Genomic DNA, 12,880 nt, shown 5'->3' with positions numbered 1-12,880 from the left:
CCGAGCTTCAGTCTGACCCACACCTTTATTCTTAAAGACGTTCCATATGCAATACATTGCACAACTTTTTCATGCATATTTAACTCCTTGCCCTGCTTGTCCTCGCTTCTCATGTTAAGTAAGTCCACGCCCTTCTGGGCATGCGTGGTTTGCTGTGGTGGTCGTACGGGGGTCTCTTGGTGGTCCTGAGGCTGAAGATTGTGGTCTTCCTCATGATTGAACTTTTGAACTTTTCCTCTCTGCGCGTGCGCTTTTGGTCCTTTGGTGCTTATCTGAGTACGTCTGTCAGTCTTGATAGGCTTGGAGACAGAGGAGCTTCTTTATCTGGGTTCTTTGCTTCTTCTGGTATTGTTCTTTATGCAAGAAGCTTCAGAAATTTGCATTTTCCTATGCCCTTTGTACTAGGCAGAGGTTTCTTAAGTAAAAGGTTGAAAATTCAACAGATAACTCTACAAGCTAAATTAGAAATGCTTAATTCATTTTGTTAACCTAACTCTAAAAATCTCTGTTTCAGTACTCCCTCTGTCCATGCTGCACAAGACAGCTGAGCGAGCCTGGGGGAGGATGTGAGAAAACCACACCTCTCTCAGGCCTAGCTTAAAGTTACAGGACCCATGTCTGGGCATAAAGCAGACAATAGGGGCACAGTTTCATACTGTCACCCCAAGACAAGAACCAACGGGCAAAAGAATTGGAGCTATGGTGTTGCTGTTTGAATTTATTTTATGGATTCCTTGTTAACTGGTTCATCCTGTTGTACCCCCATGTTCTCCCTGAGTTTGTTTACCCCTGGGTTTTATTTTACCTTCCCTCAAAGCTGTCCCTCATGCCATTCCCAGCCCCTTGGTCCATCTCTTTCCCTGCCTGTCAAGGCAAGCCACGCCTTGATTCCGGAACCTTCTCTGCCACTTAAACCTTGGGCCAATCCCTGTCTGCGGCGCCCCTTTGGAATTCTCCTATTCCTGGAAGCCCCACTGGCCCATGTGACCCATCCTTTCCACCCTCCTGCCCCAACTGGCCCCAGACACTTGATGTACTCCACTCACTCCTCCCCGGAGGATTTCCTGTTGGTTAGCTGTTTGTATCCACCCCCTGACTTGTGTCTGTACTACACCCCTTGCACAGGAGTGCCTGGGGCTCTTTGTCTCAGCTCACTTCACCTGCAGTAAAGTGTTCCTTGTGGAACCTCGAGACAGAGAGCCTCCTCCTTTCTCCTCTCCTGGTCCCTGTCGTGGCTTCTGTCTGGCACCTTAGAGCAAGTGCCACTAAAGGTTCAGCCTCAGGTAAATCCCCATACCGAGGCAGTTCCCCAGTCCTGGCGAGGCGCCGGAGTTCTAAGAGCTAGCCAGGGCTCCGGCAGTCACTTCAGTATGGGAAAAGGAGAATGAAGATATCACTTAGCTACAGTGTGTGGGTGACCTTTTAATTGCTACAGAAACTCAAGCTAGATGGGTTAAAATGACCCGGAGATTCCTGAACTTTTTGGGACTAGCCAGTTGCAGGGTATCCAAGAAGAAGGCCCAAAGTGCCAAAGAGCATGTTCTGTAGCTGAGGTTCACCATTTCCCAGGGCCAGCAAACCTTGGAACAGAAAGGATGGAGACAATTTGCCAAACTCCAGAGCCAAGGTCTGTTTGCAAGTTAAGAACATTTCTGGGAATGGGTGGTTGGTGTAGGCTCTGGGTTCTTAATTCCGGCCTATGGTAAGGCCTTCATACGCGGCCTGAGAAACCCCCAAGGAGGTGCTAGACCAAGGAGGTGCTGCAGTGGACTCCAGAATGCCAGAGGCTTTCAGAGACCTCAAGAGAGCTGTAATGTCAGCCCTGCACAGGCATTACCTGACTTGACCAAGCCTCTTGAGCTGTTTGTTCACGAACACTGAGGTTATGGAGATGGAAAAGGGCCATAAGATATATTTCCAAACAAGTGGACAGTGTAAGTTACAGGATGTCCTGGCTGCCTTTGACTTGTAGCAGCAACTGTCTTTTTAATAGAAGCAGCCCAGAATGGACCACGGGCCAGAAAAGGACTGTTCATGGCCCACCCTTTGTCCTCTCTGTTCTAGGACAGAAAAGGAGGCCACTGGTTACCCCCAAGTCAAATGCTTAAGTATCGAGTTGTCCTGTTGGATCAGGATGATGTGGAACTGCAAACACATCTTTGCCTTGCACCCAGCCATCTTCCTGGAATCTTTACCAGAAAGAAGCTTCACAACATGATTGTCTTCTAACTATGGAGCGGCTTCTCTCCAGCAGAAGAGATCATCTGGTAGAAGATCCGGACTGGGAATTGTCCAGAGGTGGGAGCAATTTTGTGAGCAAAGGAAAGCAGAAATTTGGGTGTGCAGTAGGGCCCAATCAAAGGCATCCCATTATCTCTTACCACCTCTGCACACAAGGCTGAGCTGCTCACTCTCTTGGCAGCCTGCAATTGTCTCAGGGGAAGAAGGGGAACATATGGGCTAATTCTAAGTGTGCATTTGGAGCAGCACATGCCCATGGAGCTCTCTAGAACAAAGGCGGGCTCCTTTCAGCACGAGGATCTCCTGCCAAAGGTGGAGACATTATCAGACAACTACTAGAAAGTGTTTGGGTACCAGCCAGCGTGGCTCTCATGCCTTGTAAAGCTCATCCATTTGGAAATACATCAATCAGTGGAGGAAACCAACTGGCAGATGAAGCTGCTAAAGGGGTGTCAGAGAAAAGCATCATAATAGTTGCTGCACCAAAATGTGTGACCTTTCAAATGTAACCCCAGAGTAACAAGGCCAAGATAAAATGCTGGCAAAATCACATGGCCCTAGATTTAAAATACGACGAGTTTTGCCCAGAAGTTTTATTAAGTAGTTGAATAGTAATGATGGCATTTTAGTGTCTTCAGTCTTCCTAAGTATTCAATGATTTAAGTGGATGTAATCTTAAAAGAAATAATTAAGATCACTTTCAAAGAGGGGAATTGTTGGAAATGATATGACTTTCTAATTCACTATTCCAGTTATTTGTTTTCATTAACTCTGTTAATAACAGCTTTACTTAATCATAAGGAGTGCAGTTTTCCGCTGGAGCATGTAGCAAGACTTTGTACAAACTGCTAGTAGTGGAACACCATTTGGGAAAATCACTGAAACTTTTAAGTTTTGCTAAACCAACCTTGACGTGATTCAGTGAACAAATCTGGGGTAGAGAAATGGGGCTGAGAACTGGACACCAGGAATGCAGAATTTGTAGACTGTGAGGACAAGTTGTGGAAACCAGAGGTAAAGAAGAAACTAACAAAGAGAATTCAGCTTTTAGTGTACTGAAAACAATATCTGGGAAAAAATTAAAATCATAAAAAGACTGGAAAGTGGACTAATTACCATTGTTATCAGAACCAGTGAGAAGCAAACACTTTCATTTTCATATGAGGGATAAGGCATTCTTTACTGCAATGCCAGATGTATGGGGGATTACTGCACTCAGCGTACATGCCATGTACAGGAAAAGCTCCTGTTTAAATGCTATGTTTTGCATCATATTGATAACTTTGCTCAGAAGAAACATACCTATGACAATAATTTCCCCCAAGAAATTCACATACATTCCCTCCCCTTAGCACATGCTTTCTTCTGCCCTGGGAGTCTCTTTGGCAGTCCTGGGTGCTTGGTGAACCCACAGTCATATCTGACCACCTGGTGAACTGGTGCTTCTCTGCAAATGAGGAGAAAAGTTGGTCTAGCTGGCCACTCATTCAAATTGTGAAACCTTAGATCAATGGATTGTAGTTTCACTCCCTTCCTCGGTCGATGTTTCTCCTGGTTTTGATAGTGTAGTGCCAGCTGGTAAAATGAGCATAGGATGGAGTGCTCATTGGTAAAATGAGCATAGGATGGAGCCTGCCAGGAGCAAACAATTCTTCATCTGGCAACAGCATGAGAATTGAGAAATCAAAACCAAATGGAAGATAGGATGTTAATTAATGAAGAGAAATATGTAATTTATAGGCAATGAGCATTAATTGCTTTGCTTAAAATACATAGTGAAAAGTTTAGAAAGTGGGTGTGCATGCTGAGTGGAGCCATTTCCATGCATCCCGGTGCTGGGAATGAAGTGATGCCTGATTGCTAATAGTAAAAACAGTGTAAGACAGTTTGATTTATCCCCGTGTTTTCAGTGACCGTGGGAGAAGGCTCCGCCTGTCTTTCTGAAGGTTTTTTTATTAACTGAATAAAATGAAAAATTATTTCTCTGACAACAATTGTCACAGCCTTTTCTGTCTGCTGAGAAGATGTCCCTGGTGGAGCACTGGGTTCCCAGTCCTGCCTGGCTACTTGAGCGCTGTTGAAGTCTCACGGGGCTGGAGTGGCTGGAGGAGCTCCGGTGTCCTGGAGACATGTCGGGGGGCAGTGCCTGGCCGGTGATCCCGTGAGGTGGCAGGGCCTGGGGATGAGAGGCAAGGGTGAGCCCCCAGTCTCCGGGGCTGCCCCGTCTGGGTCAGCTCAGCCAGCCCAGGACGGGGCAGCAGGAGGGTCACCTGCTTGGCCAGAGACCCCCAGGGACCAGGTGCAGACCCAGCAGACAGCCAGTCTCTTCTCCCCCTGATCCCTGTGCCCTGACAGGGCCACACCTGGCTCATCCAGTGTCCTGATCAGCACAGGAAGCTGGTCATTCCTGCCCCTCAGGATGTGTCCACCCCTGCCCAGCAGCTGGGTCACTCTGGGCTGGGAAGGAGAGAGCAGCTGGCTGAAATGCAGGCATTTCAGCATTCAGCATTCAGCATTCAATTCAGCATTCCCTAGCAACCCTCCCCAACCAGCTCCCCCCGGGGAAACTGAAGGCACAAATTCACCCCGGATGCTCAGCATCACCCTGCCAGTCCCCATGACACATGCCATGTCCCCACCTTATTCATGCCTACCTTGTTGGGGAGGGTCACGAGTCCCTGCAGAAATGCCTTGTTCCGTAAAGAGCCCTGAGTGGGTGGCAGTTTGAAACTGCTGCTCTGATGGTCCCCAGAGCTCGGTGGCACACCGGGGACACTGCCATGGGCCACCGGCCTCCTGTGGGATGGGGCAGAGGACACTCAGTGCCCAGCCCCGTGGCATCCCAGGCAGCACCCTGCTGTGCCAGGGAGGGGACTGGCAGTGCTGCCTGCAGGGGCATGTCCCTCCCAGCTGCGCTCCACCTGCTGCAGGAGCCCCAAGCCCATCCCACCAGGCTGGATCTGCTGCCTCTGTCCCCACAGCCAGGTCTGCTGGCCGTGGCTGTGGCAGGTCCATGTGCACAGGGCACCAGCGGGCAGGAGCTGGCCTGTCCCAGCTGCAGGGCTTGGTTTTGGGAACGCCTTTCACAGAAGGCACACATCTGCCCACCAAGCCTGAGCTCAGATTGAAAACAGACACAGCTCATCAGATGTGCTTTCAGCAACCTTGGGACAGAGAGGTGGGCCAGATAGGGCAAGTTCCTCCATGTTCCTCTTCCAGGAGTCCTCCATATGGGAGCTGAAAGTCTTCAGCTCCAGGCGATCCAGCTGTGAACACGTGCACAGCCTCAGCCAGCTGCCCCCGGATGTGACATGGAGCTCTCCAGGGAAAAGCCCAGAGGGGGATCCTCAGAGGGATGCTGCCTCAGGCTGTCGAGTCCCAAAGGTGCCAGTTTGTCATGGTGGGGAAGAGGTACCCCTCACCTTCTCTTCCACCACAAGGTTGAGCTGCTGCTGCATAGTGTTGAAGTGCTGCTCCTGGTCTGAAATCCGGCTCTGCAACTCCTGCATCCTCTCATCCAGACGGTCCATATTTGCTTCAAATTGGCTGCAATTGACTTTGCTGCCCAAGGCAGCTTTGTCCGCCTTCTAGCAGAGGGGAATGGCAGGAGAGCGGTGGGGAAAGAGATGAGGAATGACAGGCAGGGCCAGCACACGTGAGGGGCAGAGGGAGAAGTGCTTCCTCCAGGCCATCATGCTCCTTTCAGGGTGCTGTGGCCCCATTTGCCCTATCACCCTGGTGAATTTGGTCCCACCATCTGGAGGGTGAGGGACCCCACAAGCTCAGGAAATTCTCCCTCCCCAGGCCAGTTCTGTCACCCAGCCCTCACGGGACAAGGGGCATTTGTCACCCTGCCTGGGAACCCCTGGGCAGGCACAGAGGCCTATTGAGACTGTACCACATCTATTGCTGCCAAAACATCCTGCTCATCTGTTTTCTCCTTCTGCAGCTTCTCCAGAGACTGGAACAGCATCTTTCAGCACAGAAAGGAACCCATGACACCACAGCAAGGTTGGAGCTGCCTCCTGGCCAGGAGAACATAACCCACTCCCCCTGCCCAAAAACCTCAAGGAAAGACACTTAGAACCAGCACAGTGCTGAAAGGGTCGGCAGGAGGCATTCTTGTGATCCCTGCCTGGAATCACAAAGAGTGCCTGGGGCATGCTCTGGCACCACAGGAGTTTCAGCCACACACCTCGATTGCTTTCTGCTTTTGTTCGGAGTCTTTCTGCAGGGTCCCAGAAACAAAGCTGAGCTTCTCGCAGTCTCCTTTCATCCGTACAACTGTAGCCTCCATGTAGCGCAGCCGCTCATGGTCATGCTCCAGCTTCAGGGAAGGAAAAACATGGTACTGAGCAAAAGGGAGTCCGGCTGCTCCACCGGGGCAGACCCGCATTTCTCAGCCAGTGGCCATGAGCTCTCAGTGTCAACAGGAGGTTTGCATCAAGGCTTTAATCTCTGTCCATGCTGCTGACGGGTCCAGGCCAATTTGGGCAGTTTGGGCCTCCCCCAGACTACAGCACATCACACTGGGGGATGTCTTCAGTCCCCCATGCTGCCAACAGCCTACCTGGCCCCAATTCCTCATCATTTTCTTGAGCTTTCCCATGGCCATCTGCCGGGACTCCAGGCATTCCACCTTCTCCTGGAGTTTCTCACAGCGCTGGAGGAGCTTCCCCAAATGCGCTCTGATGTTGAAGGTGCAACTGGAGCAGTCTCCATTCTCACCTTCCAGCTCCTCCAGTAGGCCCACAGTTGTCTCTCCTGTACTGCCAAGCTGCAGGACAGGCAGAAGAAATTGGCTCAGAGATGGGATGAATGGAATCAACAATGCTAGGTGGCCCCAGGCAGTCAGAGAATATGGCTGGTAACTCCACCAGGACGAGTGCACCAAGCCCGGGGTGGTGGGAGTACTCCCCCAGGACCTCACCTGCTCGTTCACTTTGTTGGCTGTCTCTGTCACCAGCTGCTCCAGCATGGCATTCCTCATCTCCTGCTGCTCTCCCATCTTCTGCAGATCACGTTTTGTCTCCTGCCGCAAAGCCCTGGCCAGCGGGACGGGGGCAAGGTCAGGGTTACCCCTGCAGGGCTGCTGGGCACTGTCCTGTGCCCGCAAACCAGGATGCTCCCAGACCACCTGGGCTCCCATGCAGCCCCACAGGGTAGGAAACCCACTGCTGTCCTCTTACTCAATATGCTGAGAGATCTCCTTACTGCTCTCTTCTTTCCACTTGGCTGCATCCTCTCACAGCTTTTTAAGGTCCTCTCCCATCTTCTTCATCTGCAAAGCCAGTGACAGTAGAGTCAGGGCACAGACATCCTGTTGTCCCAGCATGGGGGCCCTTCAGATACATGGAAAGCCCCAGGGCCCCCCACCCAGTCCTGACAGCCTGACCCCAAACCCTGCTCTTGGAGTCACATTGAAGTTCCCCATGAGAGCCTAAAGACTACACGACCCAACAGCTCACTAAGGCAAGGGACTCCTTAATCTTCTTTATGTCTCCTTCCATGCAGATCTCTGTCATCTTTATCTTGTCAATCTCCTCACGAAGATCCCGGATGAGAGTCGTGTCCTAGGAGAGAGGAGTGATGGCAGTGAGCCTCTGGGAGGGTCAGTGGGGACCTGCAAGGCCTTGACCCCTGCTGTGGTTTGTGGAGCACTGGGGACAGCAGAGGGCCAGGCTCAGCCAGGCTGGCAGGGCTCTGCAGGCAGCACGGTCCATGCATCTAGCAGGGCCAAGGGTACTGAGCCTCCAGCCAGCAGAGGCTGCTGTCTCAGACCCAAAACTTGCTCCCAGCAGCACTTCACCTTGTCCTGCATCTCCTGGATCTTCTTCATGTTCCCTGCCATATAAGACTGTAGGAGAAAATGGTGAGAGAGGCAAGTTGTTGAGTGTCTGTGAGGAAAACAACCTACACTAGCACAGTGATCTGCACAGACCTGGCTCTTCTGGATCTTCCTAATATCCTCTGATATGCGGGAATTTTCTGCCTTTATGCCACCCATCTCCTCACGAAGAACCTGTGAAACAGTCCAGCAAACAGGGATGTCAGAGGTGATGGCCAGGGCAGCAACACCCCAAAGAGCCCTGCCCTGCCACGGGCAGCCCGTGGCAATCCAGGTGAGCAGGGAGAGTCCCAGTGCCACCTCCCCAGCCCGGCTCAGTGCCAGAGCACTGAAGCCCATCCAGATAGCCAAGAGCCCTTGCCAGGGGCTGTGCCGGGGCAGTGAGGGCAGTGCCAAGCACTGCTGTCTGAGGAAGTGGGGAGGGGCTGTCTGGTGGGGGAGTGCCCCGGGGGGCTGGGAAGAGCCTCTACCTTGGACATGTGTTTCTTGTAGTCTTCCATCTCCCTCTTCATCTTTTCCATGTCAGTGGCCAGATCAGCAAGTGAGGGGCCACTCAGCTGGCCCGGCCACGGCTCCTGGCTGCTCAGGTACTGCACGTCCAGGTGCTCCAGCACGGCCTGCAGCAGTTTTCGCAAGGCTGCAAAGTGAATGGCTCCCTTCTGGGGCATCCGGATGGCGAGATCCAGCATCTGGGAGAGGCTGAGTGTGTCCAGGGATGTTGCCATGTCTGCACACACAGACAGGGACTCTGTCCCTGATTTCTCACAATCCTTCCTAAACAGCTGGCTCTGTCAGGGGTGAGCAAACGCAATAATAAAAAGGATGAGTAGCCAGCAGGCTCCTTCCTCCTTCCTTGTCCATCAAAGGACTGGAGCCTGCTCTGCTCACACCCCTTTTCATCACAACTCCCGTTGCCAGGCAGCACAGCTCACCCCTGCGAGCCACTGGGTCACAGACTGATGAAGTCATGGAGTCATGGAATGACTTGGGCTGCAAGGGACCTCAAAGATTCTCTCTTCCCAATCCCCTGCCATAGGCAGGAACACCTTCCACTAGACCAGGTTGCTCCAAGTCCCATCCAGCCTGGCCCTGGACACTTTCAGGAATGGGGCAGACACAATTTCTTTGGGCAACCTGTGCCAAGGCATCACCACCCTCGCAGGAAGACTTTCTTTCCAATTCCCAATCTAACCCTGCTGTCTGGCAGTGTGAAGCCATTGCCCCTTGTCCTGTCATTCAAGGCCCTTGTGCCAAGTCCCTCCCCAGCCCATCTGGAGCCCTTTAGTGACTGAAAAGCGCTGGAAAGTCTCGCAGGACAGGAGAGGCCTCACTATTTTTCTTTTAGTCAGTTTAAGACTTGAGTTACAGCTAAACCAGTTCTTCATCTGCTGTGTCAGTGTCTTGTCTGTGGCATCTCATGATCTTAGTATCTTCCTGCATTGTGGAGAAGGCACTAAGCCTGCCTTTGCTGTGCAGTGAACTGTCAGTGGGAGTGACCACGGGCAAGGCACCGCAACAACCACAAAGGCCCAGATGAAGCCCAAAGGGCACATTTATGTTTGATTCCTCACCAAGAGTAGCGGGCAGGATGCCACCTGGCGAAGGAAAGAAACCTCGAGAGCAGTCGCAGAGCATAAGGGCACCTGTGATGCTGAAAAGCAGCAAACCTGAACAGCCTGCCTCAACTTCAATACTGCGCAAATGACTGAATGCAGAAACAAAGAAGCAGAGCAGTGGGCTTCTGTGCGCAGTCAAGGCAGTTTTAAAAATCCAGGCGATGCCTATGCCAAACACAGTCAGCTGCCTATGTTCTTGTTTCTTGACCAACTCACTGTTGCCTTTCTTTTCCACAGCTGCCATCGTGTTCTGTGCATCTGGGAGCCTCTGGGGAGCAGCAAGAATTTCCAAGGTGGGATGCATGAGGACTATGTAAAAGCCCAGAAATATTGTCCTTCCTGGAATACCTTCCATTCGCATGCCAAGAGTGAATTTAAGAGGCAGGAGAGGGGCAGCCGCCGTCTTCCAGCAGTCTGCAAGCTTCGCACACAAGCCGGCTTCTTGGCGGCTTCGTTCTTCGCCTCTTGCAAGCTACCGCGATCTCCGGCTGCCGGAGGACAAGAAGCGGCTACTTCGCGCACAGATCACTGGAGCGGCAGCGGTGCGCTCCGAAGCGCCGCTTCTGCCGAGAGACGCCGGGAAGCGGCACTTGCTTTCGGCCAGCTCCGGAGCTGCCTATTCTGCCTCTCTAGTCGCCTACATCTTAGCCAAAAGCTTTTCCGCTCCAGTTGTCAAGGAGAAAGTGTACCAGCACTGCTCACTTAGCCCGACCTTGCCAGGAAATAAGATTTGCTGCACATTCCAAGGACACTGCACTTTCCTGGGCAAGCTGCAACCTGCTGGCAGATGGCCGTGCTCTCTGCCCACTCCTGCCCAGCTCTGGGTAGTAGCGGGCACGTTGCAGCCTGGCGAAGGCAAGAAGCCTCGAGAGCTGTCACATAGCAGAAGGGCAGCTGAGATGCTGAAAAGCAGCAAAGCAGAACAGCCTGCCTCAGCTTCAGCAGTGTGTAATTGACTGAAGGCGAAAAAGCAAGCAGCAGAGCAGCGGGCTTCTGTGCGCACTGAAGGCAATTGCAAGCATGCAGCAGCTGCTCCTTGCCAAGCACAGGCAGCTGCCTAGGTTCTTGCTCCTTGACCAACTCACAGTTGCCCTTCTTTTCAGCAGCTGCCACCGTGTTCTCTGCATCTCGGAGCCTCTGGGGAGCAACAAGAATTTCCAAGGTGGGATGCATGACGACTAGGTCAAAACCCAGGAAAGTTGTCCTGGAACACCTTCCATTGGCATGCCAAGAGTGAATTCAAGAGGCAGGAGAGCAGCAGCCACCGTCCTGCAGCTGTCTGCGAGCTTCGCACACAAGCCGGCTTCTTGGCGGCTTCGTTCTTCGCCTCTTGCAAGCTACCGCGATCTCCGGCTGCCGGAGGACAAGAAGCGGCTACTTCGCGCACAGATCACTGGAGCGGCAGCGGTGCGCTCCGAAGCGCCGCTTCTGCCGAGAGACGCCGGCAAGCGGCACTTGCTTTCGGCCAGCTCCGGAGCTGCGTATTCTGCCTCTCTAGTCGCCTACATCTTAGCCAAAAGTTTTTCCGCTCCAGTTGTCGAGGAGAAAGTGTACCAGCACTGCTCACTTAGCCCGACCTTGCCAGGAAATAAGATTTGCTGCACATTCCAAGGACACTGCACTTTCCTGGGCAAGCTGCAACCTGCTGGCAGATGGCCGTGCTCTCTGCCCACTCCTGCCCAGCTCTGGGTAGTAGCGGGCACGTTGCAGCCTGGCGAAGGCAAGAAGCCTCGAGAGCTGTCACATAGCAGAAGGGCAGCTGAGATGCTGAAAAGCAGCAAAGCTGAACAGCCTGCCTCAGCTTCAGCAGTGTGTAATTGACTGAAGGCGAAAAAGCAAGCAGCAGAGCAGCGGGCTTCTGTGCGCACTGAAGGCAATTGCAAGCATGCAGCAGCTGCTCCTTGCCAAGCACAGGCAGCTGCCTAGGTTCTTGCTTCTTGACCAACTCACAGTTGCCCTTCTTTTCAGCAGCTGCCACCGTGTTCTCTGCATCTCGGAGCCTCTGGGGAGCAACAAGAATTTCCAATGTGGGATGCATGACGACTAGGTCAAAACCCAGGAAAGTTGTCCTGGAACACCTTCCATTGGCATGCCAAGAGTGAATTCAAGAGGCAGGAGAGCAGCAGCCAGCGTCCTGCAGCTGTCTGCGAACTTCGCACACAAGCCGGCTTCTTGGCGGCTTCGTTCTTCGCCTCTTGCAAGCTACCGCGATCTCCGGCTGCCGGAGGACAAGAAGCGGCTACTTCGCGCACAGATCACTGGAGTGGCAGCGGTGCGCTCCGAAGCGCCGCTTCTGCCGAGAGACGCCGGCAAGCGGCACTTGCTTTCGGCCAGCTCCGGAGCTGCGTATTCTGCCTCTCTAGTCGCCTACATCTTAGCCAAAAGCTTTTCCGCTCCAGTTGTCAAGGAGAAAGTGTACCAGCACTGCTCACTTAGCCCGACCTTGCCAGGAAATAAGATTTGCTGCACATTCCAAGGACACTGCACTTTCCTGGGCAAGCTGCAACCTGCTGGCAGATGGCCGTGCTCTCCGCCCACTCCTGCCCATTTCTGGGTAGTAGCGGGCACGTTGCAGCCTGGCGAAGGCAAGAAGCCTCGAGAGCTGTCACATAGCAGAAGGGCAGCTGAGATGCTGAAAAGCAGCAAAGCAGAACAGCCTGCCTCAGCTTCAGCAGTGTGTAATTGACTGAAGGCGAAAAACCAAGAAGCAGAGCAGCGGGCTTCTGTGCGCACTGAAGGCAATTGCAAGAATGCAGCAGCTGCTCCTTGCCAAGCACAGGCAGCTGCCTAGGTTCTTGCTTCTTGACCAACTCCCAGTTGCCCTTCTTTTCAGCAGCTGCCACCGTGTTCTCTGCATCTCGGAGCCTCTGGGGAGCAACAAGAATTTCCAAGGTGGGATGCATGACGACTAGGTCAAAACCCAGGAAAGTTGTCCTGGAACACCTTCCATTGGCATGCCAAGAGTGAATTCAAGAGGCAGGAGAGCAGCAGCCAGCGTCCTGCAGCTGTCTGCGAGCTTCGCACACAAGCCGGCTTCTTGGCGGCTTCGTTCTTCGCCTCTTGCAAGCTACCGCGATCTCCGGCTGCCGGAGGACAAGAAGCGGCTACTTCGCGCACAGATCACTGGAGCGGCAGCGGTGCGCTCCGAAGCGCCGCTTCTGCCGAGAGACGCCGG

General features: G+C 53.0%; 1 protein-coding gene across 2 annotated transcripts; it reads right to left on the bottom strand.

Moving 5' to 3' along the window:
• Positions 1 to 3,961: 3,961 nt before the first annotated feature.
• LOC128798125 (glutamine-rich protein 2-like) lies at positions 3,962 to 7,521 on the bottom strand. 2 transcript variants are annotated; one of them, XM_053961350.1, is made up of 10 exons: positions 7,431 to 7,521; positions 7,172 to 7,286; positions 6,812 to 7,018; positions 6,437 to 6,568; positions 6,140 to 6,214; positions 5,664 to 5,828; positions 5,406 to 5,507; positions 4,896 to 5,037; positions 4,605 to 4,698; positions 3,962 to 4,417 (listed from the first exon to the last, which is right to left on the bottom strand). In XM_053961350.1, the coding sequence occupies exons 2-9, from the start codon at positions 7,247 to 7,249 to the stop codon at positions 4,643 to 4,645; spliced, it is 957 nt and encodes a 318-aa protein (XP_053817325.1). In that variant the 5' UTR covers positions 7,250 to 7,286; positions 7,431 to 7,521; the 3' UTR covers positions 3,962 to 4,417; positions 4,605 to 4,642. The 2 variants fall into 2 exon arrangements, with proteins under 2 accessions (XP_053817325.1, XP_053817326.1); XM_053961351.1 differs by lacking the exon at positions 3,962 to 4,417 and having other exon boundaries at positions 4,619 to 4,720.
• Positions 7,522 to 12,880: the final 5,359 nt, after the last annotated feature.

The sequence above is a fragment of the Vidua chalybeata genome, chromosome 20 (genome assembly GCF_026979565.1).
Source record: "Vidua chalybeata isolate OUT-0048 chromosome 20, bVidCha1 merged haplotype, whole genome shotgun sequence".
In the NCBI taxonomy this organism is placed as follows: Eukaryota; Metazoa; Chordata; class Aves; order Passeriformes; family Viduidae; genus Vidua; species Vidua chalybeata.
Note: the sequence above shows the minus strand (reverse complement) of the source record. Positions and strands in the feature narration are given on the sequence as shown.